Source organism: Neophocaena asiaeorientalis, unplaced genomic scaffold (assembly GCF_003031525.2).
Source record: "Neophocaena asiaeorientalis asiaeorientalis breed wild unplaced genomic scaffold, Neophocaena_asiaeorientalis_V1.1 scaffold114, whole genome shotgun sequence".
Lineage (NCBI taxonomy): Eukaryota > Metazoa > Chordata > Mammalia > Artiodactyla > Phocoenidae > Neophocaena > Neophocaena asiaeorientalis.
In genome coordinates this window covers 6,981,403-7,008,472 of record NW_020173116.1, presented here as the reverse complement: position 1 = coordinate 7,008,472, position 27,070 = coordinate 6,981,403, and the positions used below count along the sequence as shown (strand labels likewise).

Genomic DNA, 27,070 nt, shown 5'->3' with positions numbered 1-27,070 from the left:
AAGCCCCGCCCCTGGGTCCTAACGCGAGGTCCCCCGCGGGGGCTGTCCGAGGCTGCGCCGTACTCATCCTACTTTGCTTCCCGTCCAGACAACCCCTCATTCGGGCCTGCGTTGCGGGGCGGCCCCCTGGCCTCGGAAATTCAGTCTCGGGCCGAGGTCCGCGGCCGTTGGACGAGGAGCAGTCGCGGCAGGCGGTGGGAAGGCTGCCCGGACGGAGGCGCTCGTGGGTCTCCACCATGGCGGCGACGGTGCGCGCTGCGGGAATTCTCCCTGTGCTGTGTGGCGCGTCGGCGGGTGAGAGCCAGGACGCTGGGAGCAGGGGCTCTGAGCGGGGCGGGAGTGGGGGTTCGCCCAGGGCCTGCAGACACCCGGGTGGAAAGAAGCGAGAAGCCGCAGCCCCGGCCTCTCACGCCCGGCTCTTGTCCCGCTGGGACCTGCTGTGTGACCTTGCGCGCGTCCGCATCCTCTCTGGGTCGCAGGGCCCGGGTCTGTAAATTGAGGGTGGACTGGACGCGGTACAGAGTCTCTTCCAGTTCACCAGGCCGCTCGTGCATGCTCGGTTAAAAGGGGCAGCGGAGTGGCAGGCGAGCATCGCTTTCCCCGCAGGCGTGATTCACAGGTTCATTTGGTGATGTTCATGTGGGGTTCGAGGTGAATGGTGGCCAGCGAAGCTCGAAAGGGAAATAGGCTGTCCTCCAGCTTGAGTCGGATGGGATTAGTGTCAGTTATTTTAGATTCCGGGCTGATCAGTGCCCTTTATTAAAAAGAAGGATGTTTGGAATGTCAGTAGTTTTGCTCTTATTGTCCTCCCCAACCCCTAGTTGGTTGTTTGCAGCCCGAGGAAAGGCAATATGCTATCCTCCAGCTTGATGTTTATCTCCAGGAACAACTTCGTAATTAATTTGATCTCTATTCCCTCTATTTTATTGTAAACCCACAATCCAGCATTCGTAATTCCGAAATCCAAAGATCTGTAAAAATAGAAAAGTTCTTTTTAGTAACTCATTTTGTTGGGAAACTTGACCTGCAATCGTTTGTAGGAAAATCTGACCTGAGCATTTTTTTACTTTTGTTTATGTTGTGACCACCTCCTCCTTTTCCAAAGCCCCGATCAAATAGCACTTAGCATGTGTAGCTTTCTTTCACGAGCTCTTATGTGTAGCAGGGACTGTCTTAAACTCTTTATGCTTTTTTCCTTGCTTCATCTTCACAATGCCTTTATGAGATAGATGCCTTTATTATTCCCATTTTACAGATGAAGGAATTAAGGCACACAGAGGTTGAGAAACTTGTTCAGAGTTAGACTGGGAGGATGTCAGGTTTTTGCACCCACACCACCTGGCTCCAGAGCCTCTTTCTTTCCTTCTTTGTATTTTTCTTTTTTCTTTTTCTAGTGTATAAACTTTTTTTGGTAGTGGCTTTATTGGGATGTAATTTACATACCACAGGATTCATCTTTTTAAAGCATACAGTTCAGTGGTTTTTAGTGTATTCACAGAGCTGTGCAACCATCACCACAGTCAATTTTAGAACATCTTCGTCACCCCAAAAAGAAACCCTGTACTCTTTTAGCTAGCATCCCCCCAGACCTCCATTGCCCCCAGCCCTGGGCAACCACTAATCTACTTTTTTCTCTATAGTTTGCATGTTCTAGATATTTCATATAAATGGAATCAAGTAATATGTGATCTTTTGTGACTGGCTTCTTTCACTTAGCATAATGTTTTCCAAATTTGTCCATGTTGTAGCATAAATCAGTACTTAATTCCTTTTTGTGGCTGAATAATATTCTGTTGTGTGTATATACCACATTTTGTTTATCTATTGAGCATTTGGGTAGTTTGTACCTTTTGGCTATTATGCCTAATGTGGCTGTAAGTATTTGTGTGCAGTGTTTTTGTATGTACATATATTTTCATTTCTCATGTGTATACACCTTGGAGTGGAATTGCTGGATCAAATGGCAACTCCATGTTTCACTTTTTGAGGAACTGCTGGATTGTTGTCTAAAGTAGCTGCACCTTTTTACATTCCCACCAGCATGAGGATTTTAATTTCTCCACATCCTTGTCAACACTTGTTCTTTTCTGTCTTTTTGACTGTAGTCATCCTAGTGGGTGTGAAGTGGTATCAATTTGTGGTTTTGATTTGCATTTCCCTGATGGCTAATGAACATCTTTTTTTGTGCTTCTTGGCCATTTCTATATGTTCTTTGGAGAAATGTCTGTTCTAATCTATATCCATTTTTAAACTGGGCTGTCTTTTTATTAGTGAATTGTAAGAGTTCTTTATATTTTCTAGATACAAGTCCCTTGTCAGATAAGTGATTTGTAAAATTTTCTCCCCATCTGTGTGTTGTCTTTTCATTTTCTTGATAGTGTCCTTTGAAACACAAAAGTTTTAAATTTGGATAATGTCTGATTCACCTGTTTTTGGTTTTTGTTGCTTATGCTTTTAGTGTCATATCTAAGAAACCATTGCAAAATCCAGGGTCATAATTATTTACCCTTATGTTTTGTTCTAAATGTTTTATAGTTTTTGCTCTTACCTTTAGGTCTTTGATCCATTTTGAGTTAAGTTTTATGTGTGGTATAAGTAGGGCTCCAACTTCATTCTTTTTGCATGTGAATACTCAGTTGTCCCAGCATCATTTGTTGGAAAGATTATTCTTTCTCCACTGGTTTTTCTTGGCGCCCTTTTCAATAATTAGTGTCCAGTGAATGCTGTCAGAGCCTGTTCTGAAGTACTGTACGGTGTGAAGTGGTACACCGTACGGTTACAGCCTGGCGCTGCAGGGGCTCCTGGTGAAAGAGGGGAGCAGAGTGCTGTGGGAATTGGGGAGCCTTCACCGAGAGGTGGTGTTTCAGGCAAACCAGGAGAACCTGTCAGAGACACAGTAAAGGATTCAAGAGCTGAGTGTGTTCCATACTGACTGCGAGTCTGGTGTGGCCAGAGGGGGATGGAGAGGAGAGTGGTGGAGATGAGACTGACGTGGAAGGTTGGGGCCAAGTCGCAGCCCTGTAGGTGATGCTGAGGAGTTTTGAATTTGTTCTGCAGATAGTAGGGAGCCAAAGAATGATATATCAGGGCTGTGCGGTGACTAGACTTGTAGTCTTAGAAAGGCCTGCCTGTTACCAAAGGGAAAAGGGGAGGGGGGTAAATTAGGAGTTTGAAATAAGCAAAAAAAAAGAGAGAGAGAAGAGCCTGCTTGACAGCAGATGGGTGAATTAGAGGGAGACTGGAGACCTGTTAGGAGACTGTCAACAGGAGACTGTCCTTACCACGTGGCTGAGGGATGGAGCTTGAACAAAGAGGGGCAGTGAGACTGTAGGAGGGTGTGTAGCTGAGAGGTGGATTGATTTTTGAGGAGAATCTCTAGGGCTTGGTAACAGGTCAGATGTGAGTGAAGGAGCCGATGTGATGTAATTTCATTTACTTGGGCAAGTGGTCATGGAGCCCAGAAATTACTCATTTACTTGTCTTGGTTCTTTTATTCTATAGATAATACTATTCTTTAGGTGTTAAAAAATGTTCCTTTTCATGTAGAAATGGATCTTAATTTTTTTTTTTTAATTTATAGGTCATCTATGGGCCAGGCAGCTTTACCTAAACAGCTTTCCAACAGCTTCCATTTTGGCATTGAAGACTGTTCCCAGCAATGGTGAGATTTATTTATCTAACTACCTTTTCTTATAAGAGCTAGTGTTAAGAGTACTTTATGTAGTTTTTTTAAAATGTAGAGGAATGAAGTACATTCTTTGTAATAGAAATGGATAAGGTCTAAAGAGTAGTTTTCAAATTTTTAATGATTACAGCTGTTATAATTCAAGGCTTTAAAAAATAATAGCCATGATTTATTGAGTAATGACTGTGTCAGGTTAATAGTATGTTATCTTGGTTAATCCTCACCCCAGTTTTTATGAGGAGTTGTTATTCCCATTTTACAGATGCTGAAGTTGTTATTCCCATTTTACAGATGCTCTGAGAGGCTAAGCGACTTGCTTTAAGGTCACACAGCCAGTAATGGCAGGACTGGGTCCTGAGCTGTCTCGGATACTGTGATGTGTTCTGGAAACACAGTGTTTGTAGAAGGGGTGGGGAGAGTGCTGACTGGTGGAATGACCTCACAGTTCTCGGCTCCTCCACTTTCTGCCTGTGCGACCATGAACTAATGACACCCCTTGGACCCTCAGTTTCCTCTTCTATAAAATGAGGATGGTAGTTCCTACTTTAAAGATTGTTATCTTGAGACATTGTACTTCCGAAGAGTACTAAAAGGTTTATATCTTAAAACCACCTCCCTTTTCTAGGCCTTCTCATCTTCCAGTGACACTTTAACTTCCATCTGGTTATATTTCTAAACAGATAGTGTATATACTTGTTCTTTTCTCTGTTAATGTCGTTATGCTAATTGAAGATTTAATTAGGCACCATCCCTGCTTTTTCTGAGCATAGTTGTAAGCACAGTTTTGGTCGAATCTGTAGGCAGTTATGTATATGTTCTTCACAGCCGAGCTAGGTAGTACAGTTGACCCTGTACAACCAGAACGGGTTTGAACTGCACGGGTCCAATTATATGTGGCTTTTTTTCAAGAAATAAGTACTACAGTACCATGCAATTTGAGGTTGGTTGAATCCAAGGATGTGGAATCGCAGATAGGGAAGGACAACTATATGTTATACGTGGGTTTTTAACTGGCGGGGGGGTCAGTGCCCATCACCCTCACGCTGTTTAAGGGTCAGCTGTATTCTCTTATTATGTTTCCTTTCTCCTACAACATTTTCTTTTCCCTAGAGTTAGTAATTGCCTTGTTTTTAAAAAATTGCTTTGTATTCTTTGTACCTATTGCAGTATTTTCCTAAAGGCTGCAACAGGTTGGTCAGAAATAGCAATAATTTTTCTAAAATCCCTGAAACACATCACTAATTAACCAGTTTGATTTAATAGAAGAGATTTAAATTAGAAGGAAGAAATTCTTCATGGTGAAAACAGTTAAACACTGAAGTGAAACCTTCAAGGGCAGACTCTGTCTTTGAAGAAGTCCACCCAAGGGAGCTTCCTGGGCTTGGCCCTCTGTGGACTCCATGCTATTCCTGAGATGAAGACTTCATGGTCTGAAATTAATAAGCATTCAAGGGATCAGAGCAGAACTGTTCATTGATCGTTGGTGGATGATAATCTGTAATTGGACTTCAAATGTGATTTAGCATGAGCTGCTGCCACCTCCTGTTTTAAAAAGCACAATGCAATCTGAGCAAACTCAGTTGTAGCAACAGTACATTGAAAGAGATTATTTCTGAATTCTGAAGTTGATTTCTCTTTACTTTTGACAGTTGGACCTTTGTAAGCTGACTGCATTACTACTTGTGAATAGTATTTTGGTCTTTAGAAAAAGATTAAAGAATTCTAAATTTGATGGTAGTGATTTTTACACTCTTAAAGTATGTCAAGGATTATAGTTCTAAACTACAAGAATAAATTCATGTGCACTTGATATTTTGTTGAAGCCTGAGAAGCTTACAAGAAAAACTAAAATGTGTCCAGCATAATGGGATTTAGAATGATTATTGAAGATCTGAATTTATTTAACATGAAAAGCCAGTATTTTCTATTTACTTTTGAGTAATTTACAAAGTAAGCTAATAGGTCCAGAGAGACCTCACTATGTCATCTGAGCCAGCCTCCAGAAGTTTTATTTTTTAAAGAAAGACTGTCCTCAAAATATGATTCTTAGGGCTTCCCTGGTGGCACAGTGGTTGAGAGTCCGCCTGCCGATGCAGGGGACACGGGTTCGTGCCCTGGTCCGGGAAGATCCCACATGCCGCGGAGCGGCTAGGCCTGTGAGCCATGGCTGCTGGGCCTGTGCGTCCCGAGCCTGTGCTCCACAACGGGAGAGGCCACAACAGTGAGAGGCCTGTGTACCGCAAAAAAAAAAAAAAGATTCTTAAAAGTTCAGGATTTTAGTGACTTATTTTTATTAGTAACAGTTAATTTTTTGGTGCTGGCAGTGTTTCTCCATAGGTGTGGAGCATCTAACAAAGTTTTATTCCATCTACCTGCAGGCCCTTTGTCATCTCCAGGAAACAGAGACAACCGTCATTTTACCAGCTTGACCCGTGCGCTACAGACACAGTGCTGTATTTCTTCTCCCAGTAACTTGATGGGCCAACAGTATAGATTCTATAGTTTCTTCACTAAATGTACGTAGACTGGCCACAAACTTCCCATTTCATGAAACAGGAAAATAAAAGGTGGATTTGTATCTTAATTTTTCTTCTTTTTCTTTTTCCTCCTTAAATGAATTAACACTTCAGAGATTAATATATGTATTGTGCTTGGTGGATATTGCGTTTTTGATGTATTTAAGGTTTGTGGCAACCTGTGTTGAACAAGTCTGTCTGCACCATTTTTTCCAACAGCATTTGTGTGTCGTCTCTGTGTCCTATTTTGGTAATTCTTGCAATATCTCAGACTTTTTAGTTATTACTCTATTTGATATGGTGATATGTGATCAGTGGTCTTTGATGTTGCTGCTATGACTGGCTGAAGGTTAACATTTTTTAGCAGTAGAGTATTTTTTATTTTATTTTTTTGAATATTTTTTAAATTAAAGTATATATATTGTTGTTTTAGACATAATGCTATTGCATGCTTAAGACTGCAGTATAGTATAAACATAACTTTTATAGGCACTGGGAAACCAAAAAATTTGTGTGACTCACTTTATTGTGACATTTGCTTCGTCTGGAACCAAACCCACAATATCTCCAAGGTACGCCTGTGCTATTCAAATAAAAATGTTCCTCCATGTACCTCCTAGAATTATCTTACATGCTACCAGTTGTACTATACACACTTTTGGGAGTACTAGGTTACTTTAATCCCCTCATTTGGGGCACCTGAGGTCTAAAGGACCTGTGGAATCCCTGGAATTCCAGGATGGAATAGTGGCCCAAATCCCTGCTGATTTAGATTCACACCAAGAATATACTCAAAATCTGTTTTCAGTTGCACTTTAGTTGAGGAGATAGGACTAATCAGGAAAAGTTAATTTTAAGTAGATATTGTTTTACTAATATTACTCCTATCTGAGATAGTATTTGAGAGTCCAGTCTGAACTGAAATTAGCTTGTAAGAAATGGAGATTGAATCCACAATTCAGCATTAGGCAAATTAAAAGAAATTAAGATTATAAAGCCAGTCCATTTTAGACTACTTGGTAAATACAGAATCAAAAAGCAAAAAATCACTTGTAATCCTACTACCCTGAAATCCTGGATTTGCTGCTTTTTCATGCAGCAAGCAGTACGCTATACATTTTCCCATGACAGTACGTGGGCTTCTCCAGCACAGTGTCATAACTGTAGAATATTTCATTGTGTGGGTACAGATCACTTTAGTTTGGATTAAATTAAATACTGACCTACTAGGTCATTTGTGTAGCTATGCACAAAAGAGGACCAGATGATGGGGAATTGCAAGTAACGCAGTCTTCCTTGTATCAGAGGATTTTGGTGTAAAGAGAAAAGAGAGGTGGGTAGAGTTGGAGCCATGAGGCTCTTGGTGCCCCCAGCCCCAGTGTTTTCTGAGAGCTGACTTTGTGCTTTGATGGTGGTGGTTGGGGGGTGTTGGGCGGGTGTATATCAGACTTACAGCCCCAGTGTTTTCTAAGAGCTGACTTTGTGCTTTGATGGTGGTGGTTGGGGGGTGTTGGGCGGGTGTATATCAGACTTACAGGCCTTTTTAAAAATAGTCTTTTCCCTGCCCTGAAAGGCCTTTTCTCTAGCTCTTCTTGTTCTAGAGGTGCCCCTTGCCCTCTGAGACCACTCACACCTGCCTCTGACTCTCCATTAGCCTCCCTGCTTCCTCAGTCATAGGACTCTGTACCCTTATGAGTTTATTGCTCCCAAGTCAGGGCGGGGTGGGGGTGAACTCAGTTGAAACCAGCATGGGGCTAGTTTGCACGAACCCGCGTCCCCTGCATCGGCAGGCGGACTCTCAACCACTGCGCCACCAGGGGAGCCCTTTTTGCTGTTTTAATAGGAAATAGTCTTTGATTTTCTAAATCTCTTCCAAGAAATAAAAAAAAACATAATTTTTTCAAAGCTCATTAAGATTTCCTAAAAATGTTTAACATTGTATTTGTAAATCTATCCCTCTGCCATAGAGGGTCCACCATTAAATGGTGGAGTCTTTTAAATCTTCATCTTAATATTGTTTCTTTTAAAATTGAATCCCTTTTAGTCTTAATGAGTGATTTGCTTATTCTGATTCTAAGAGAAACTGTAATTGATTGACTTCCTTATGCCTCCATTAAAAGTGCTCTCACTGTGAACTTTCAAGTTTTTGATGGCATTTATAGATACCATCATTTTTAAGCAATTAGGAAAGAAAATCAGTCTTTAGTGAGACTTTAGTTTGAGGTTGGTAGTTTTATTTCAAACCTGTGGTTCTTTTATTTTTTTAATTTTTTTTTTTTTTGTGGTTCTTTTAAAAGAATCAGTGTCAGCCTAAAGTTTGAAGTTAACCCTTTGCTTTGATCAGGGATACACAAAGCAGCATGTGATGTGGAAGCTTACTTACTTTTGTGAGCTTCAGTTATGCAGATCATCTGTAATAATACATCTGTATTTTTAAAAACAGGGTACTGTATAGCTATAAAGCATTAAAAAATATTATAAATCCAAAGCATTTTTCCCTTTTCATGTTACCTACCCAAAGGATCAAGGTGTAAGGCCTTTCAGGAGGCTAGCAGGTAGAACTTTCATTTTTATTATTTTTAAAAATTTTTATTGGAGTATAGTTGCTTTACAATGTTGTGTTAGTTTCTACTGTACAGCAGAATGAATCACCTATATGTATAATATATATCCCCTCTTTTTGGGATTTCCTTCTTATATAGGTCCCCACAGAGCATTGATAGAGTTCCCTGAGCTATACAGTAGGTTCTTATTAGTTATCTGTTTTATGCATAGTATCAATAGTGTATATATAGTGTATATATGTCAATCCCAATCTCCCAATTCATCCCACCCACCCCCTCTTACCCCCTTGGTATGGTAGAACTTTTAAAGCTTAAGAACTCAGAAGAGAAGAATGAAGATACTCATTTGAGTTCTAGAATATGTTTAATATTTCAGGCATGTAGATATATGTATCTTAGATTTTTGACTAGTAAAACATTTGTATGGCTCTGATTCTTTATTAAATTGGTAATAGAACAATCTGTGGTCATAAAATCAATTGGTGATACTGTGAAAGGTAGAAGTCCTTGTGAAGACAATTTAAATCTAATAAACAACATAGACCAATAAAATTCAGAAGTGGTCAAAAGTAAAGAATCTGAATATTCCACAAGTACAAAGGGGAAAATACTGCTTGCAATTTATGATAGAGAAAGATCTGGGGACCCTGGAAATTCACAAATGGAAATAAATCAGCAGTGTCAGGGTCTATATATAAAGAAAAAGACAACAACAATTATTTAAGAAATACACACATACACATGCAGGTATTAACTATCAGACCTCTACATACTCATTCTTTTGCAAGTATCGGTTAGGCTATAATCAGAGTTGAAGGTGAATTTGGGCATCTCATTTTGAAGGATATACAGAGATGTTTAGGGCATTTACAGAATAGAACAAACAATCCAAATTATTAATATGTTTGGGTTCAAATTGCAGTGTTGGTACTTTGGGCTAAGAGATCTGTATTTTGGAGGTCTAGTTACTGATTATCTCAATAGTTATAATGGAGGCAAGAGGGCAGGGAAGAGACCAGTCACACAGTTGTTAAAATGTCTGGGAGACAAATCTACTGGAAAGTAACAGGGATTGAAATATGGTTGTCTTTTGTGGGGGAAGGCCATATTCTGTAAAAGGAGTAGAATCGCTTCCTCTTGGGCTTTCCAAATGTAACCATGTGATGTGTACAAATAATGTTTCAATTTTGCTTTCATTGCCGTAATGATATGTGACCCGACTTCTTCCAGCTCTTTGTATTCAACAGGAATAAATCAATAGACCGTAGATCATTTTTTGAAGAAATTTTTTAAAACCTGTTTCTTTATAGTGACAGCAGATGAGCTGTGGAAAGGTGCCTTAGCAGAGTCTGGTGCCGGAACAAGAAAAGGGAGAGGCAAAAGAACTAAGAAAAAGAAAAGAAAAGATTTGAACAGGGGTCAGATCATCGGTGAAGGTAAACTTATTTATAAAAACAGCTAATGTGCTTTCTAAGATTTTTTTCTCCAAAATTTTATAGATATTTTACAAACTAGAAGCATAAAACATTTCTCATGAAGGGTATTAGGTTCTGTGATTTTAGGGTCCAGCCAAATGGCTTATTGCCCCATGATTCAGGGAAAGGAAAATCCCATAGAAAGGGATTCATTCATTTAGTTATTCATTCAACAAGCCTTAAATGCCCTTGTGTGGCATCTGCTGCAAAAGTCCCTATCCTCAAAGAACTTACGATTCAGAGGTAGAAGGTGGAATAACTGGAGAACTGGCTTAACTTTCTCTCTGAAGGGCCAGGTAGTAAATACTTTTTTAGCCTTATGGGCCACATGGTCTCTTTTCCAACTATTCAACTCTGCTGTGTAGCACAAGAACAGTCATAGACAATACATAACCAAATGGGCATACCTGTGTTCCAATAAAACTTTATTTACAAAAGTAAGTGGTGGGCTAGGGCTTCCCTGGTGGGGCAGTGGTTAAGAATCCGCCTGCCAATGCAGGGAACACGGGTTTGAGCCCTGGTCTGGGAAGATCCCACATGCTGCGGAGCAGCTAAGCCCGTGCGCCACAACTACTGAGCCTGCGCTCTAGAGCCTGCGAGCCATAACTACTGCAGCCTGCGCGCCTAGAGCCTGTGCTCCGCGACAAGAGTAGGCACTAGAATAAGAAGCCCACGCACCGCAACGAAGAGTAGCCCCTGCTCGCCACAACTAGAGGAAGCCCGCACGCAGCAACAAAGACCTAACACAACCAAAAATAAATAAATAAATTTGTTAAAAATAAAAAAAAGTGGTGGAGTAGATTTGGATTGTGGGCCTTACTTTGCCAACTTCTGGAACACATGATTGTTTATACTTGTGTTTTTTAAAGAATAAAAATAGTATACTTGAATCAACATTCTTTACTGTGGTTGCTGACAAATTATCTTTGATAGTAATAGCCTTTTGGATGTAAAGAAAACACCTTTCACTGCACTTGTAGCTGTTGCATGTCTACTTGGATGTTCTTCTCCATGACTTACCTTATATCTTATTTATTTTTTTAACATTTTAAACAATCATATATGTATACTTTCTCAGTAAAAAAAATTTCTCAATTAAAAAAAAATAGAGAAACCTAAAGTCCCCCTTGATGCCTTTTTTATCTCCCCCAATCCCAGTTGCCTCCCCTAAGGAAACCACTGATTTCATTTTGATGTGTTTCCTTCTGACATTTTCTAATGCTTTTATATATATAAATACCCTAAAAGGAGTATATATTTTCTTTTAAAAATAGATTATGTCATATGGTACATATTGTCTTATTTGCTTTTTTTCACTCAATAATAGGTCTTGGAAATTGTTCTATATCAGAACCTATAGTGCTAACTTATTCTTTGAATTTAGTATAGAGTATTTCATAGGTTGGATATGCCGTAGTTCATTTTACTGTTCCAATATTGCTGGACATTTAGATTGTTTCTGTTTTTTGCCTTTACAAATAACACTTCAGTGGACATCCTTGTCCAAGCCCACATATGCCTCATACCTGCATGGGAGTGTTTTTCTAGGCAATACCAGTAAGTAGAATTACTAGCTGTTAACGGTAGGTATGTTTAAAATTTTAATAAACAATGCCAAGTGGCCTGTAGAGTGATTATGTTAGCTTAAGCTCCCACCAGCGGTATCATTATCTATATACACATTGCCTGGCATTTTAATACTCAAGAAATGAATGCTTTTTAAAAATCCTTATTTATGTATGTTTTTAAACCTTCAGGGCGTTATGGCTTCCTATGGCCTGGTCTGAATGTCCCTCTTATGAGAAATGGAGCTGTGCAGACCATTGCCCAAAGAAGCAAGGAAGAGCAGGAGAAGGTAGAGGCGGATATGGTCCGGCAGAGAGAAGAGTGGGACTGGAAGAGGAAGATAAAGGTTAAACGGGAGCGAGGATGGAGCGGAAACACATGGGGAGGCGTCAGTCTTGGCCCCCCTGACCCTGGTCCCAATGGAGGTAGCAGAGTCCTGGTTTTGCTTACATTGTGACAGAGAAAGCACTCCTATTTCTGAAATTCTTTGATATGATTTTATTTACTCGTCTGTTTAGATTGCCTTCTTCCTAAAAAGGATTTGAGCATCATTGAAATAACTTCACATTATTACCCAAATGTATTTTATGGAGCACTAGAGGCCTATAAGGCAAGAAGTAATCCACAAATAGGGGGCAAAGCACTGGGTTCTGGTGTGTTTATTGTGTGGCTTCTCAGAGCATTTGAACTTCGTGGTGTGCATATGGCTCTATATAAGTCATCTGTGAGATGCAGTTTCCCAAATGCTATTGGTCATTGCAGCATGGCTTGGGAGTGCTATTTTGATAACAGAAGAAACCAAATAGTTGTCATTAAGCCTCATAAAAGTACACATGAAATAAAAGTTGATAATATTTATCAGAGTAAATTAGAAAACAAAGTCATCTCCCCACTGCTTCCTGAGTACGTAAAGAAGTAAAAATCATCTGAAATATTCATTCTTGTCAATGAATAGGAGATGAAGAAATAGACAAGGGTTGCGCTGCTTTCTGTAGTTTGGCTCAAAGAGGAGGCGAGAAGTTGAGGTGGAGAGCCTCAGGCCAGCATGCTTAGGACTGAGCAGAATGCTTCCACTGGGAGAATGAAGATACGGGAGGGAGAGAAAAAAACCCATGAACTTAAGTCCCTAGGGAGGGCGCAGATTTAGAGTGTAGATGAATGGACGAACTTGTGATGGAAGAAAGGGCAGGGGACAGAGCCAGGTAAGCTGTGTTGTTGGTAGTGGAAGGAGGGGGTGGGGCCTGTGTGAATGCTGTCTCTCTGGAGCCTTCAGTTAGTCTGTGAGGGGGAGATGGGCATGGATGAGCATGGCCACCAGAATATTTTGATGAAAAGGTAGGGTATCTGCGACGGGCCTCAGAATTATCCAGTGGAGTGGGACTTGGACAGAGTTTAGAGGAAAGAAGATTGGCTGTGAGTTGATAACCGTTGAAGCTAGCTAATGGTACAGAAGCTCACGTTTTACTGTTTTTGGGGGTGTTTTTTTGCCTATGAATGTAAATTTTCTATAGTAAAAAGTCATTAAAAATAAAAGAACACAGAGAGTGTTTGAAATGGCTGCTGTGGTGAGAGGAGAGGGACCTAACTAAAAGGATGTAAAAGGCCAGCAGGCAGCAGGGAGGACTTGACTGAGTTGGAGACCATGAGTCTTTAGTGGCCCAAGTGTGTCCCATGCTTTGACTTCTCTACAGCAGCACCTGGCAGGTCAGGTGTGCCCAGACAGCTGCATTGATTCCATCCTGGATAGTGTGGTGGAGAGGGGAAGAGGTGAGGGAGTTGAGGATATTCACAAGACCTGGTGGAAGTGTTGGACTGTGGTGTCTTGACTGAGTGGGAGAGACTGGAAGACCAGAGGGGTGATGGGGAAGGGGAACAGTGGTGAAGAGTCTGGAGGTGCTGGGAAGCCCCAAGGACCATCACCTTTCAGTCACTGAGTGAGAGCTGGAGAGGTGGGAGGATGCAGTCAGGGAGATAATGGTTGAGTTTATGAATTTAGTGGTAGAACAGTTTCTGGTGATGATGGAGGACCAGGGTGTTGCTTTGATAGTGGCACCAAAATATCTGAGATTCTTTCTTAGTTAAAAGTCAGTGATGGGGCTTCCCTGGTGGTGCAGTGGTTGAGAGTCCGCCTGCCGATGCAGGGGACACGGGTTCGTGCCCCGCTCCGGGAAGATCCCACATGCCGCGGAGCAGCTGGGCCCGTGAGCCATGGCCGCTGAGCCTGCGCATCCGGAGCCTGTGCTCTGCAACGGGAGAGGCCACAGCAGTGAGAGGCCCGCATACCACAAAACAAAAAAGAAAACAAAAAAAACTTTCATACACTAATTATATAGACACATTTATCTGTATACCTGTTTCTTTTCTCCCTACAGAAACATATGATGATTTCGATACCAGAATACTTGAGGTGGGCATGCTGAATTAAATACCCAGTTAAGCCTTCGGAGAAGTTGGGATGGATGGAGTGGGGTGGGTGGAGAGGGTAAGAGGAACAGTGAGGAAAAGCCTTTGATGCATGACTTTTTCTGAGCTACAGAGTTGCTTTGGGTAAGGAAATAATGAAACTTTAATTTCAGTTACTTGATCATATTGGCTTTTCTGACTGCTGCCCTTTTGGGGGGCCACCCATTAAGGTCTCAAGACAAAGCAACTTCAGTGGTATGGTTGGTAACAGAATTTGGAGATTGCATTTAAATTTCCTCCTTCTTAAAGCAAAGGTTGCAGTAGCAATTTCTCCTTGAATTTGGTGTATCTGACGCTCAGTTCAGCGGGCAGAGATTGAGGGGAGCCATGGGGAAGGGTAGAAAGCTTGGAGTTACTGTGTATGTCCAGCTCTTGGTGGGGAAATGATCTGCTGGGCTGCTTGTAGGCCCTTGAAACTGAAGCCTGTATCAGGTAAATTGCAATCACTCTTTCCAGGGTGTTTCCTAAAATAGCTTCCCTTTGAGCTAGTGCTGCACACTTAGTGTTAAATGCCATATGCAATAATCATGTATTGAGTTTGTGATTGAATGTGTATATTGTTTCTTCAATATCAGTTGCATTACAGAGTTTAAGATATATTTACAAGTATTTTAAGTCTTTGGGTCCTAGCTTACACCCTTTTGAAATTAATTCCTTTGAAGAACTCTTGTCTGTCTGGGTGATTTACTGTAGGATTATCCACAGGAGTGGGCTTGAGCCCCCTTTTCTTACCTTATGGGAAAGGGGCTGCCATGTAAGCAGTTTAGTTAACGTTTCATAGTTCTTGGTAAATTTATAAATATGCCCAAAAAATGCAGATTTTCTTGTAGTTCATAATAAGCAGGTATTTCCAAATTTTCTATTTTCAGTTGAGCCTAACCCATAGAGATCCAGTCCTGTGCTAATTATTTCTATACACTGCATTTTATCATTTCTAAGATGCACATTTTTTCATATTTTAACATCTGTGATATTGGGATGTGATTGATTGACTGATTGATTGATTTTTGGCTGCTCCCTGCAGCTGGTTATATCTTAGTCCCCCGACCGGGGATGGAACCCAGGCCCCAGCAGTGAGAGCGCCAAGTCCTAACCACTGGACCTCCAGGGAATTCGAAGGATGTGCTTTTATAATCAGTTAGTTATAAACTATGTCAGAGTTTAATCGGCAACTTTTTATCTTTCTTGTGGTGCGTTCATTAAAATAGGGTGCATTGAGTTTTACAGTTTCAAATCCTTTAAAAGGTTTCTCAGTCAGACTTTCTAACAAGCCTGTGAAATAAGAAGAGAAAGCCTTACTTCCGTTTTACTCCTGAAGAAACAGTCCAGATGGAGGTTTCCCATTGGAGAAAGTGTGCTGTTGGTGCTCGTGGGATTGAGGGATGATGTGTGTATCCACCACGTGTGCCTGTGTGTGTGTGAGGAGGTCACTCCAGTTCCCTTCTTCAGAATTTTCTTAAGGTGTAATATTTGTGAAACATTTTCTTTTAGGTGAGGAATGTTTTCAACATGACAGCAAAAGAGGGAAGAAAGAGATCAGTCCGTGTCCTGGTCGCTGTGGGGAATGGCAGAGGAGCTGCAGGTGAATGGGGCTGTGATCATATACGGAGAGCTGGTGGTGGAGGGACAGCTGTGGCCTGGGCTCAGCCGTGGAGTCAGTGGGTTCAGGCTTTTTTGACTAATTAAATCTTTCAGCGGCTTGGGCTCACAAACCTTGTGGTAAACCCATATAATCCCTTAGAGTCAAAAGAAGGATCTTCCTACATCTGCCTTTTTCCATGAAGACAATATTTTAAAAGGCTTAAGACACTATTGTTTATGTATAATAGTGAAAAACAAGGGGTGTGGACACTAAATGTTCCACAGTAGGGACACAGTTACAAGAAGAGTATAGCTATACATTGTAATAGTCTATAGCCATTAAAGAATTATGGAAAATTACTTACAAAATAATGGTAAGTCAAATGAACAGACAAACAAAAACCCACTTCATATAGAACTGTATAATATAATCCCAGTTTTTTACAAGTATGTTTATATGCAAAGAAAAGACTGGAAGGATTGGAAGGATATACACTGAAAAGATTAAAAATGTTTAATTAGTATGTTTGCCAATCATTTAAATTTCTTCTTGATACTTTTCTCTAAAGTTTCCATAGTGAACATCTGTTTTTGAAATGTATACATGAATACATTTCAAAAGGGAAAGAAAAGTGGAAAGAAAAATGGAAAACTGCCTATTTAAATCCATACTGACACTTTCAAAACAATTAATACCTGTAGATAGTATGTTGCCAAAGGAAACCACTCTTAACAGTTACTTTTATATCTTTTCAGAAATTCTTTGTTCAAATATCACCATATATCTTTTTAAAAAAAATTATACAAAGGGTCATATTATATCCATAATTTTATAGCTTGTTTTTCTCGCTTAGTATTATACCCAGAGATTTATATATTAGCATAAGTGGATTCCCCCTCATTTTTTTGTATTGATTGCATCGTGTTCCAGTGTATGGATAGCGTAATTTTTGTAACCTTTTTCCTATTGCTGAGTATTTATGTTGTTTATACTTTTTTTTTTTTTTTTTACTATTTATGAAAACAGTGAGCTTCTTGTACATGTCATGTTGTACTTTTGCAAGCATATCGATGGGGGAAATTTCTTGCAGTGAAATTGCCTCTTAAGTTACATGCATTTGAAATGTTGATGAGTGTTGCCGGATTGCCCTCCCAAAAGGCTGCATCCGTTTATGTTTATCTGCACCCACACACCCTTGCCAGGCCTGGATAGAGTCAGACTTTACTGGCTGTAAGTAAGTGGCGATATGAAACATAACTCTTAGTTTTGATCTGTATTTCTTTAGTTATGAGAGTTAGGACACCATTTTGCATGTCTGTTGGCCGCTATAATTTCCTTTTTGAGATCTGTTAGTTCATGTGTTTCACCCACTTTCTGTTGGGTGATTATTCTCCTCAATGATTTTCCTCTTTGTATGTTAAGGACATTAGCCCTTTATCTATCATATGTTTTGACTTAGTTTTAAATTTTTTCCACATGAAAGTTTTTAAATCACAGAAGCTTTATACCTTTCTATAGCAAGTAAGTTCACCCATATATTCCTCAAGGACTCATATGGTTTAATTTTTTTTAAACTAGTAATTGTAATCCACAGCCCCTTTTGCCCCAGCTTCTCAGATGTCTTGCATATCTCGTGGAACAGTACTGTCTTATGTTACTTTTCTGTGTATAATTTAAAAACAAAATACATTCTTCAAAATAAATAATGGTGATAGCAAATAATGCAAACATTTTCTTAACTTGTGGTAAACCTCATTTCACAGGATTAAGCATTTACAAACTCAGGAATCATTGATTTTTATTTCCGTGTATGTCTAGCAGTGTATGTTTTTTTCCCAGCTGTTCTGGTTATTTTAATCTGTTTTCAGAATTTGTGAAAACCATTTACCTTATTAATTTAGCATGGTTAGGGGTTTTTTGGGTTTTTCATTTGTTTTTTTATTCAGTGTAGTTTTATCTAGAAATTTATAAAAGGTAATGTTATGCATCTAACCTTGAATTTCATAGGTACGTTCAAATGTAATGTTTCCAAAATGCCCCAAAACAAAGAAGCAAATCTCTGTAGCCTCATGCTTTGTCATTTGTTTTGGATAGCGGGTTTTCTGTGGGCAGAAGAAAGATGAACTACTGTGAAATGTTGTAGGAACTGAAACCTGAAATGTGGTAAAAGGCATTATGTGGCAAATTTATGCCCCTTTTCATATTTATGCTTTTTCTTTTAAAGGTTTTGCCATTGGGAAAGCCAGTGAACGGGCAGATGCTTTCAGAAAAGTATGTACATTTTCCCTTTGTTAACAGTAAAAGACCAATAAGCTGTATGCTAGACATTGTGGGAACCACAAGAAAATACTTAACTGTCAAAGGTTACTTACCTCAGAAAAAGCAATTTCAGAAGTGCCTGTATTCTTGCATCATTTCTATCAGACTTGTAATTGCTTACCAAAATTACGAGACAACAGGGAATGTTTGAACGCTGTCAGAGATATTAAGGAATTGTTTTGGGTTTGTTTTCTGGTGTGATAGTGATGTTATACTTACGTTTTTTTTTTTTTTTTAATTAAATCCTTAGCTTTTAGAAGTATATACTGAAATTTTTGTGTAAATTTGAAATTTTCCATAATAAAATATTTTATGAAAGGTATTTTTTGAAATCCCTGAAGAAATGTAAATTCTAACAGTAGATTTAAGAAAAACGTTTTCCTTCTTTCTTTCAGGCAAAGAACAAGGCAGTTCACTATTTGCATTATATAGAACGATATGAAGACCGTACAAGTGAGTTTTAATCTTTTCTTTTAAACTTTGCAGGATTATATTTGTTTTATTTATGTGTGGCTGTATATCTCTGTGGGTGTTTCTGTGTTTCCCTGCTTGTTACTGCATTCTTACACATAAGTATATAAAATGTAGAAACAAACTTTCTTTCCTGAGAAGATTAGTAATGAGTGAAATCGGAGTTTGTTACTCATCCTTGGCCAACATGTGGTGGCTGCTCAGGGTATTATTGGTTGCTTTGTGATATTTGCAAGGGCATTAACTCTATACCCCTAACCCTTCTTATATTTATGTTTTTACCCTCCAGTATACCATGATATTTCTTTAAGATTTAAAAGGACGCATATCAAGATGAAGAAACAAACCAGAGGTAACTAAAAAAACTCATAATTTGTTGAAGATAAAGCAGAGAAACTGTACCAGTTTCATCCTGCCCTCTATTTTTGCTCACCTTTACCTGAACTCATTTTGAAAACACCAAAATGTAAAGGCCCAAGTTAGATTTAAGAAGATTGAGGCTTTTGGGGAAATAAAAAGCAGTCATCCTACCCAGGCTCTCATGATTAAAACACTTCCAGGGGTGACTGTATGTGGGAAGAGCACTTAATGAATAAGAAACAATAACTGGGGCTTCTCTGGTGGCGCAGTGGTTGAGACTCCACCTGCCGATGCAGGGGACACGGGTTCGTGCCCCGGTCCAGGAAGATCCCACATGCCGCGGAGCGGCTGGGCCCGTGAGCCATGGCCGCTGAGCCTGCGCGTCCAGAGCCTGTGCTCTGCAACGGGAGAGGCCACAACACTGAGAGGCCCGCGTCTGAAAAAAAAAAAAAGTAACTGAGTGAGTGAATAGTTGGGTTTGTAGTGGGAACATTGGTTACTCCTAGACAATTCATTGATGCTACTAGCTGGTTCTTTTTTTTTTTAATTTTAAAAATTTATTTATTTATGGCTGTGTTGGGTCTTTGTTGCTGTGCGTGGGCTTTCTCTAGTTGCGGCGAGCTGGGGGCTACTCTTGGTTGTGGTGGCTTCTCTTGTTGCGGAGCATGGGCTCTAGGCGCGTGGGCTTCAGTATTTGTGGCGCACGGGCTTAGTTGCTCTGTGGCATGTGGGATCTTCCCAGACCGGGGATTGAACCCATTTCCCCTGCATTGGCAGGTGGATTTTTTTTTTAAAAATAAATTTGTTTATTTTGGCTGCATTTGGTCTTAGTTGCTGCACGCGGGCTTTCTTTAGTTGCGGCGAGCAGGGGCTACTCTTCGTTGCGGTGTGCGGGCTTCTCATTGCAGTGGCTTCTGTTGTTGCAGAGCACGGACTCTAGGCGCACGGGCTTCAGTAGTAGTGGCACGCAGGCTCAGTAGTTGTGGCTCACAGGCTTAGTTGCTCCACAGCATGTGGGATCTTCCCGGACCAGGGATCGAACCCGTGTACCCTGCATTGGCAGGCGGATTCTCAACCACTGTGCCACCAGGGAAGTCCCAGATGGTTCTTTTCTTACAGCTTGTTCAGTTTCACTCATTTATTCTCATCACCAAGTATTGACTGAACATCTTCTGTGAACCAGGTGCTACACTGAGCTCTGAGGTTTCAGAGATGGACCTTCTTCCTGTCTTGGAAAGAGCAAGCAGGCAGAGTTCAGGGTCATGGAGCTATGCCAGTCATGCCCAATGGTCTCGAGGTGTAGAATTCTTGAACATTCTGATTTGTGTCTCACCTGTGGTTCTACAGTAAAAATGATCTCATATAACTCTAGGTATACTTACAAGGTCTGGATCAGAAGATAAAATATTAAACAGTATTTAAATTTTTCATGTCAAAGCTTCTCATACAACTTTGCTAGAGCTATGGCATGGAAATAAACCAAGAGAAATAAAAATCAAATACAGTACCTATTTATTAGTGTACCAGAACTTGCCTTCTGCTTTAAAGTCATAATTAATCATTCATATGCCAGATAAAAACCATTTATCTTATTATTAGAAAAAGTATTGAGTTGAACACTTAGACATTAAGGTTTAGACCTGTGCTAAGGTGTGTCCCATGTGGTAGTTGCGGCCTGTGTGGCTATGGAGCATGTGAAATGTGGCTTCTGAGAGACCCTGCAAGTGTCAAATACCACCAGATTTCAAAGACTTAGTATAAAAGAATAAGAAATACCTCAAAAATATTGCTGTATTGATTACATGTTCAGATGATAATGTTTTAGACATATTGGGTTAATAAAATACATTACTAAAATCAGTTTTACCTGTTTTTAAAAAAACTTTAAAAAACATATCTGTGAGAGAATTTAAAATCATATATATGGCTTACATTTGTGGCTTGTGTCGTGTTTTTGTTAGACATGTCACTTTGGATACATCTTTATCTGAATGATTACTTTATCTGAATGCTACCATTTTAATTGCAGAAGTTACCTTTTTTATCTTCCCTGTCTTCTAATCAAAGCTGTAGTTTTCAGTCCTGCCTTTAAGGCACGTGCTGAGGTCCATGCCTGGTTAATCAGAATGTTAAGAGTCTAAATTTGGGCTTTTTCTCTGCATCATTCCCACCTGCATTTGCCAGGGGCTGATCTAGGCTCTGGGGATACAGCAGGAAGCAAACAATATCCTGGCTCTCATGGAACTTGCATTCTGCTGAGGGGAAACATCGGATAACAAGTTCGGCTGAGTGCTTGAAAGCAGCCATCAGGGTCTGGTTTGCAGGGGAGGGCGTGGGGAGGGAGGAAGGAGGCCACCTTCACTAGTGTGGTCAGGGAAGGTCTCTTTGAGGAGGACGTATCTGAATGAGACATTGAAGGTAAGAAGGGGTTGTGCAGGGAGAGCAGGCTGAGGGAAACACTGAGTGCAAAGTCCTTGCGGCGGGAAGGCCAGCACACGGAGAGTGGTGTCCCTAGATGAAGTCGGTGAGGTGCCGTCACAGAGGGCTTTGAAGGCCATGGAGTTTTTTGTTACAGTCGACCCCTGAACAGCGTGGGTTTGAACTGCTCGGGTCCACTTATACTTGGCTTTTTTTCTAAATACTAGAGTGCTTCACAGTCCGTGGCTGGTTGAATCCATGGATGTGGAACCTTGGATATGGAGAAACTGAGGACATGGAGGGCCGACTATACGTTAGACTCAGATTTTCCACTATGTGGAGGGTCGGCTCCCCTAACCTCCGCACTGTTCAAGGGTCAACTGTACTTATTTTAATTCAAGGGACAGTGGGAAGTGAAGGGCTTTAAATAGGGAGTGATGTGTTTGCTTTGTGTTTTTAAAGCTCTCCCTAGGGAAGGGATTACAGGTAGACAAGAGTAGGCGAATGGCTGGAGGGGAAACCACCCAAGATTTAGAGGCCAGCGAGGAGGTGAGAAGGATGGGCCAGTAGCTAGGAGGAAGTCTGGGAGAGGGTGTGTTACCTGAAGCTAAAAGAGTTTTTCCGGGAGGAAGTGGATGTCTCTGCTCAGTGCAGCTGAGCATTCAAGGAGGTTGAGAACAGATGTGTCCCTCGAGTCTTAGTTCACATGGACATGGGGCACCAAGAACCTTCAGGCATCTCTGTTAATCTTAACAGCCCTGTTTTTTTTGCCCATATGTTTAAGAAACTTATATATTATTTCTTTAATCCTTATAACATCTCATTTAAATAAGTGTCATTGTGGAAGTTAAGTAAGTTGTGAAGTGTCCCCCAGCTGGGAAGTGGTGAAGTGGGAATGTGAACCAGCATCCCCTAAACCCAGACTGGAAGCTGTGCGAAGCCAGGAGGTGAGATGCCGCCTGCACCGTGGGCAGTGGGCAGGTGTTTGACTTGTTCTTCCTCTTTCTAGGTTATGGCCTCCGCTGCCACCGGGCCATCATCACCATCTGCCGGCTCATTGGCATCAAAGACATGTATGCCAAGGTCTCTGGCTCCGTCAACATGCTTAACCTCACCCGGGGCCTCTTCCACGGGCTCTCCCGCCAGGTAACTTCCCTGGGCTCTGAAACAGAAGGGCTAGTTTGTATGTCATTTGTGTGCTCTGAGACCACCGTCTCCTGGGCTGTCCTGGAGTTGCTCTCGGGCCACCTGAGGACTAGGCATTCTTTGTTGTCTGTGGCTGCATCAGGTTAGTTAATCCAGCTGACGAGTTAGTTCATGAGAATTATCCTGTAAAAAGATACTCTATGGGTGTTTTAAAATTAAGTATTTTTAAAAGCCAGTAATTATAATCTGCTTTATTATGGAAAGAATACCCGCTTGTTCTAAAGCTTCAACAACATAAAGATGTAAAGTAAAAAGAGAAAGTCTCTTTCCTAATTTCGTCCGTTCCTTTGGAACTGGGGTGAAGCCCCTCGGGCACCTCTACTCGAGAGCGGTCTTCAACTGAAGCACAGTCAGTTTTCATGTCACCTGTATCGGTAGTTCAGAGGGACATCTGAGTCAGTAGGAATACGAACATTAGTAGTTCAGGTTATTTCTCCACGTAGATGGGAGCTCTGGGCCCCTGCCCAGCTCACCCCCTCAGCCTCGGCTAGGCTTACAATCACTCCAGCGGTAGGGAGGAAGGGCTGTCGCTGCACGGGGCCCCCCCCTTCTGGGCTGCCTGCTGCCTCTCTGCCAGCTCGGTGGGGATGGCTTGTGCCTTGAAAGGATGGGTGGACCTTAGCAGAGCTGGGTGAGCAGAAAGACAGCCAGGTTCAAGAGACATTTGCTGACCTCCACTTGCTGAGGACTTTGACAGGCTTCCTGACAGAGTGTGATGGCTGTTTCTGAATAAAGTGATCCATGGAATAATTGTAGCCGTCTCTGTTTAAAATAGGAAAATTAATTGAAAGAAAAAGCTTTGCTTAAAAAACCTTTTCTGAACAGCTGTGTTTATGTGTGTGTGTGTGTTACTACTGTCTAAAACGTGTGTGTGTGTGTGTGTGTGTGTGTGTGTTACTACTATCTAAAACACCCTTCAAAAGCACTTCTAAATTTACACTTACTGTTAAGAGGTTTAACTGTTTGATGTAGCTAAGATATTTGTTTTAGATAGGTCATATTTATGGTCAAGTAGACCTGTTCTAAAATGCCATCAGCTATAGAAAGTCGCATTGTGCTACTCAAAGAAAAAAAATGACACCAGTGTAAGCAACATGCCACTGATTATAAGACACTCCAATTTAAATTATTTTATGTTGTTCTTTTTTATGAATCAGCTCTTCTCTTTTCTAATTTCAAAGGTATATAGAATTAGAATAGTACAAGGTGTGCATAAAGTCTGGAAACATGAGATTGTACATTTCTCGTGGTATTTTAATTACTATCAATAAACCATCTATTGAGTTTATTCACCTTTTTCCGACTTTTATGGCTACCTTCTGTTATGAATCCCCATGGCTCTCTTACACAGCATCAACAGTTAGCAGCTCGTGGCCAGTTTTGTTTCTCTAAACCACCCCCAACCAGCCCTAGTCATTTTGACCCAAATCTCAGATATCAATTTATTTCACTCATAAATATTTTATCATGTATCTCTAAAAGATAAGGATTAAAAAGGACCCAACAATAGTAATATCATACGTAAAAAATTAACAGTAACGAGATATCAGACATCTAGTCAGTGTTCATAGAAATGTATCCATTTGTCAGATTAAAAAATTTTTTTTAATTTATTTATTTATTTTTGGCTGCTTTGGGCCTTCGTTGCTGTGCACGGGTTTTCTCTAGTTGCAGCGAGCGGGGGCGACTCTTTCACTGCGGTGCGCAGGCTTCTCATTGCGGTGGCTTCTCTTGTTGCGGAGCACGGGCTCTAGGCGCGCGGCTTTCAGTAGTTGTGGCACGTGGGCAGGCTCAGTAGTTGTGGTGCACAGGCTTCGTTGCTCCACAGCATGTGGGATCATTCGGGACCAGGTGGACTCTCAACCACTGCGCCACCAGGGAAGACCTAAAAAAATTTTTTTAATACAATTTGTTAGAATTGGATTGCAGAAAAGGTCCATACATTTTAAATCTTTGCTGTCTTTTAAATCACTTTTAATCTGTAAGTTCCCCTCTTTTTTTTCCTTGCATTTTTTTATTGTTGAAGAAATCAGGTTGTTTGTCCCAGTCTGGTGCTAAATATCTGAGGATCCTTAACATCTCTCCCTGCATGTCCTATAAATCGGTAGCTAGAGCTGGGACACGATGAGGTTCAGGTTCAGTTTTGGGCACAGTATGGCACATGATCAGGAGGGTTAGTAAGGCAAGAGACCAGAGGGCAAGGCCCTTCCTTTATCCCACTTGGGGGTGGGGAGATGAGGCTGACATGATTCCGCCCACAGCAGGTCACCATAGTTTAGCCACAGCAAGTCCCTGTTTTTTAAGTTACAGACTTAAGTTTATTGTGGGTTTTTTTTTTAAAGTAAAATCTCGTTTTTTGTTTTTGTTTTTTTTGCGGTATGCGGGCCTCTCACTGTTGTGGCCTCTCCCGTTGTGGAGCACAGGCTCCAGACGTGCAGGCCCAGCAGCCATGGCTCACGGGCCCAGCTGCTCTGCGGCATGTGGGATCTTCCCGGACTGGGGCACGAACCCGTGTCCCCTGCATCGGCAGGCGGACTCTCAACCACTGTGCCACCAGGGAAGCCCTAAGATCTTGTTTTTAATCACTCTTAAATAATTCAGTAAACAGCTAAACTTGATATTATATTACCTGGGCCATGTTTCCTGCTGTAATAATCACCCTCAGTTAATGAATTTTAAAGAGTTGCTACATTTTAATCAACAAAACAGTTTTGGCCATGCAAGATAAGTATCAGGGCTGGACCATGTTAGACCAGCCTCATAGATCTAACCCGTGTTCTCAATTTGGTCGTGTCCAGGAAACCCATCAACAGCTGGCTGATAAGAAGAGTCTCCATGTTGTGGAATTCCGGGAGGAATGTGGCCCTCTGCCCATTGTGGTTGCCTCCCCCAAGGGGGCCTTGAGAAAGGATCCGGAGCCGGAAGATGAGGTTCCAAACATCAAACTGGACTGGGAAGAAGTGAAGGCTGCCCAGGGTATGAAGCGCTCTGTGTGGTCAAGTTTAAAGAGAGGCGCCACCTAGGCCTCCCTCTGGCCTCGCTCAGCCTGGTATCTCTTGCTTCTGGCACCTGAGAGAGACTCAACCCCTCACACTTTGTTGATTTTTTTTTTTTTTTTTTTTTTGCGTCACACGGGCCTCTCACTGCTGTGGCCTATCCCGTTGAGGAGCACAGGCTCCGGATGCGCAGGCTCAGTGGCCATGGCTCACGGGCCCAGCCTCTCAGTGGCATGTGGGATCTTCCCGGACCATGGCACGAACCCGTGTCCTGTGCGTTGGCAGGCAGACTCTTAACCACTGTGCCACCAGGGAAGCCCTCAACCCCTCACACTTTGGATTGTCACTTTTTTTTTTTTTAAAGGAAAGGCCAACCTTACATTTCTTTATTTACAAATAACAAATAATTATAGATTTAATTTATTGAGCACATCATATATACCAATTACTGTGATAGGAACTTTACATACATATCTTAGTTAAAAACTACTTTAAATATTCATTTAAACTAGCAAATTAGGGAGGCAGGGCTTCTATTCTGACCTAATAAAAAATAATATGCAGGGCTTCCCTGGTGGCGCAGTAGTTGAGAGTCTGCCTGCTGGTGCAGGGGACATGGGTTTGTGCCCCGGTCTGGGAAGATCCCACATGCCGTGGAGCAGCTGGGCCCGTGAGCCATGGCTGCTGAGCCTGCGCGTCCGGAGCCTGTGCTCCGCAACGGGAGAGGCCACAACAGTGAGAGGCCTGCGTACCGCAAAAAAAAAACAAAAACAAAAAAACTAAAGAAGAAAAAAAAATAGCCTATTTTATTTACCCATGTTTTTGCTCTTTCAGTTGTTCTTCTTTCCTGATATTCCGAGAGTCCTTTTGTCATTTTGAGTGGGGAAAAGCCAAGGTCCCCTCCTGTGTGTCTCCTTAACTCTCACAGTACTACCACACTCCCAGCACTTCTGACAGCAGATGTGGGGGGTTTCCCCTCACCAAGCAGTCCTCTGCAATACCAGCTACTTGTCCTACAATTTAACTCAATTCTGACACTGTCTACCTGGAGGTAACATCAAATTCCACTGGTTAAAGGCTCAGTCCCTCAAGACTGCCCCCACCCCACTTCACACCAGTTGCAAGTCCGGTTGTCACCTGTGCTTCTGACTCATCAGCTGTAAATCAGAGGTCCCCATGACTCCCTCATTGTGTTTGATAATTTGCTAGAGTGGCTTACAGAATTTAGGAATACAGTTTATTTATCGCCTACCAGTTTATTATAAAAGGATATGATAAAGGATACAGATGAACTTCCAGATGGAAGAGAGACAGAATTTTAAAATTTTCATGAAGTCTAATTTGTCTGTTTTTCTTTTGTTGCCTGTATCTTTGGTGTTCTGTACAAGTAATTATTGCTAAATCCAGTGTCATGAAGCTTTTGTCCTATGTTTTCTTCTAAGAGTTTTA

The 27,070-nt window shown here is 41.3% G+C and overlaps 1 protein-coding gene across 2 annotated transcripts; it reads left to right on the top strand.

Annotated features, from left to right (window-relative positions):
* The first annotated feature begins 119 nt into the window (after positions 1 to 119).
* MRPS5 (mitochondrial ribosomal protein S5) lies at positions 120 to 25,777 on the top strand. Of its 2 annotated transcripts, XM_024743918.1 has the most exons (12): positions 120 to 294; positions 3,581 to 3,661; positions 6,064 to 6,201; positions 10,076 to 10,201; positions 11,998 to 12,231; positions 14,179 to 14,213; positions 15,761 to 15,851; positions 18,076 to 18,122; positions 18,566 to 18,623; positions 18,931 to 18,993; positions 22,429 to 22,565; positions 25,424 to 25,777. In XM_024743918.1, exons 1-12 carry the CDS (start codon positions 237 to 239, stop codon positions 25,646 to 25,648), a joined length of 1,293 nt encoding a protein of 430 aa, XP_024599686.1. In that variant the 5' UTR covers positions 120 to 236; the 3' UTR covers positions 25,649 to 25,777. The 2 variants fall into 2 exon arrangements, with proteins under 2 accessions (XP_024599686.1, XP_024599687.1); XM_024743919.1 differs by lacking the exons at positions 120 to 294; positions 3,581 to 3,661; positions 6,064 to 6,201; positions 10,076 to 10,201 and having other exon boundaries at positions 12,014 to 12,152.
* The last annotated feature ends 1,293 nt before the right edge of the window (positions 25,778 to 27,070 follow it).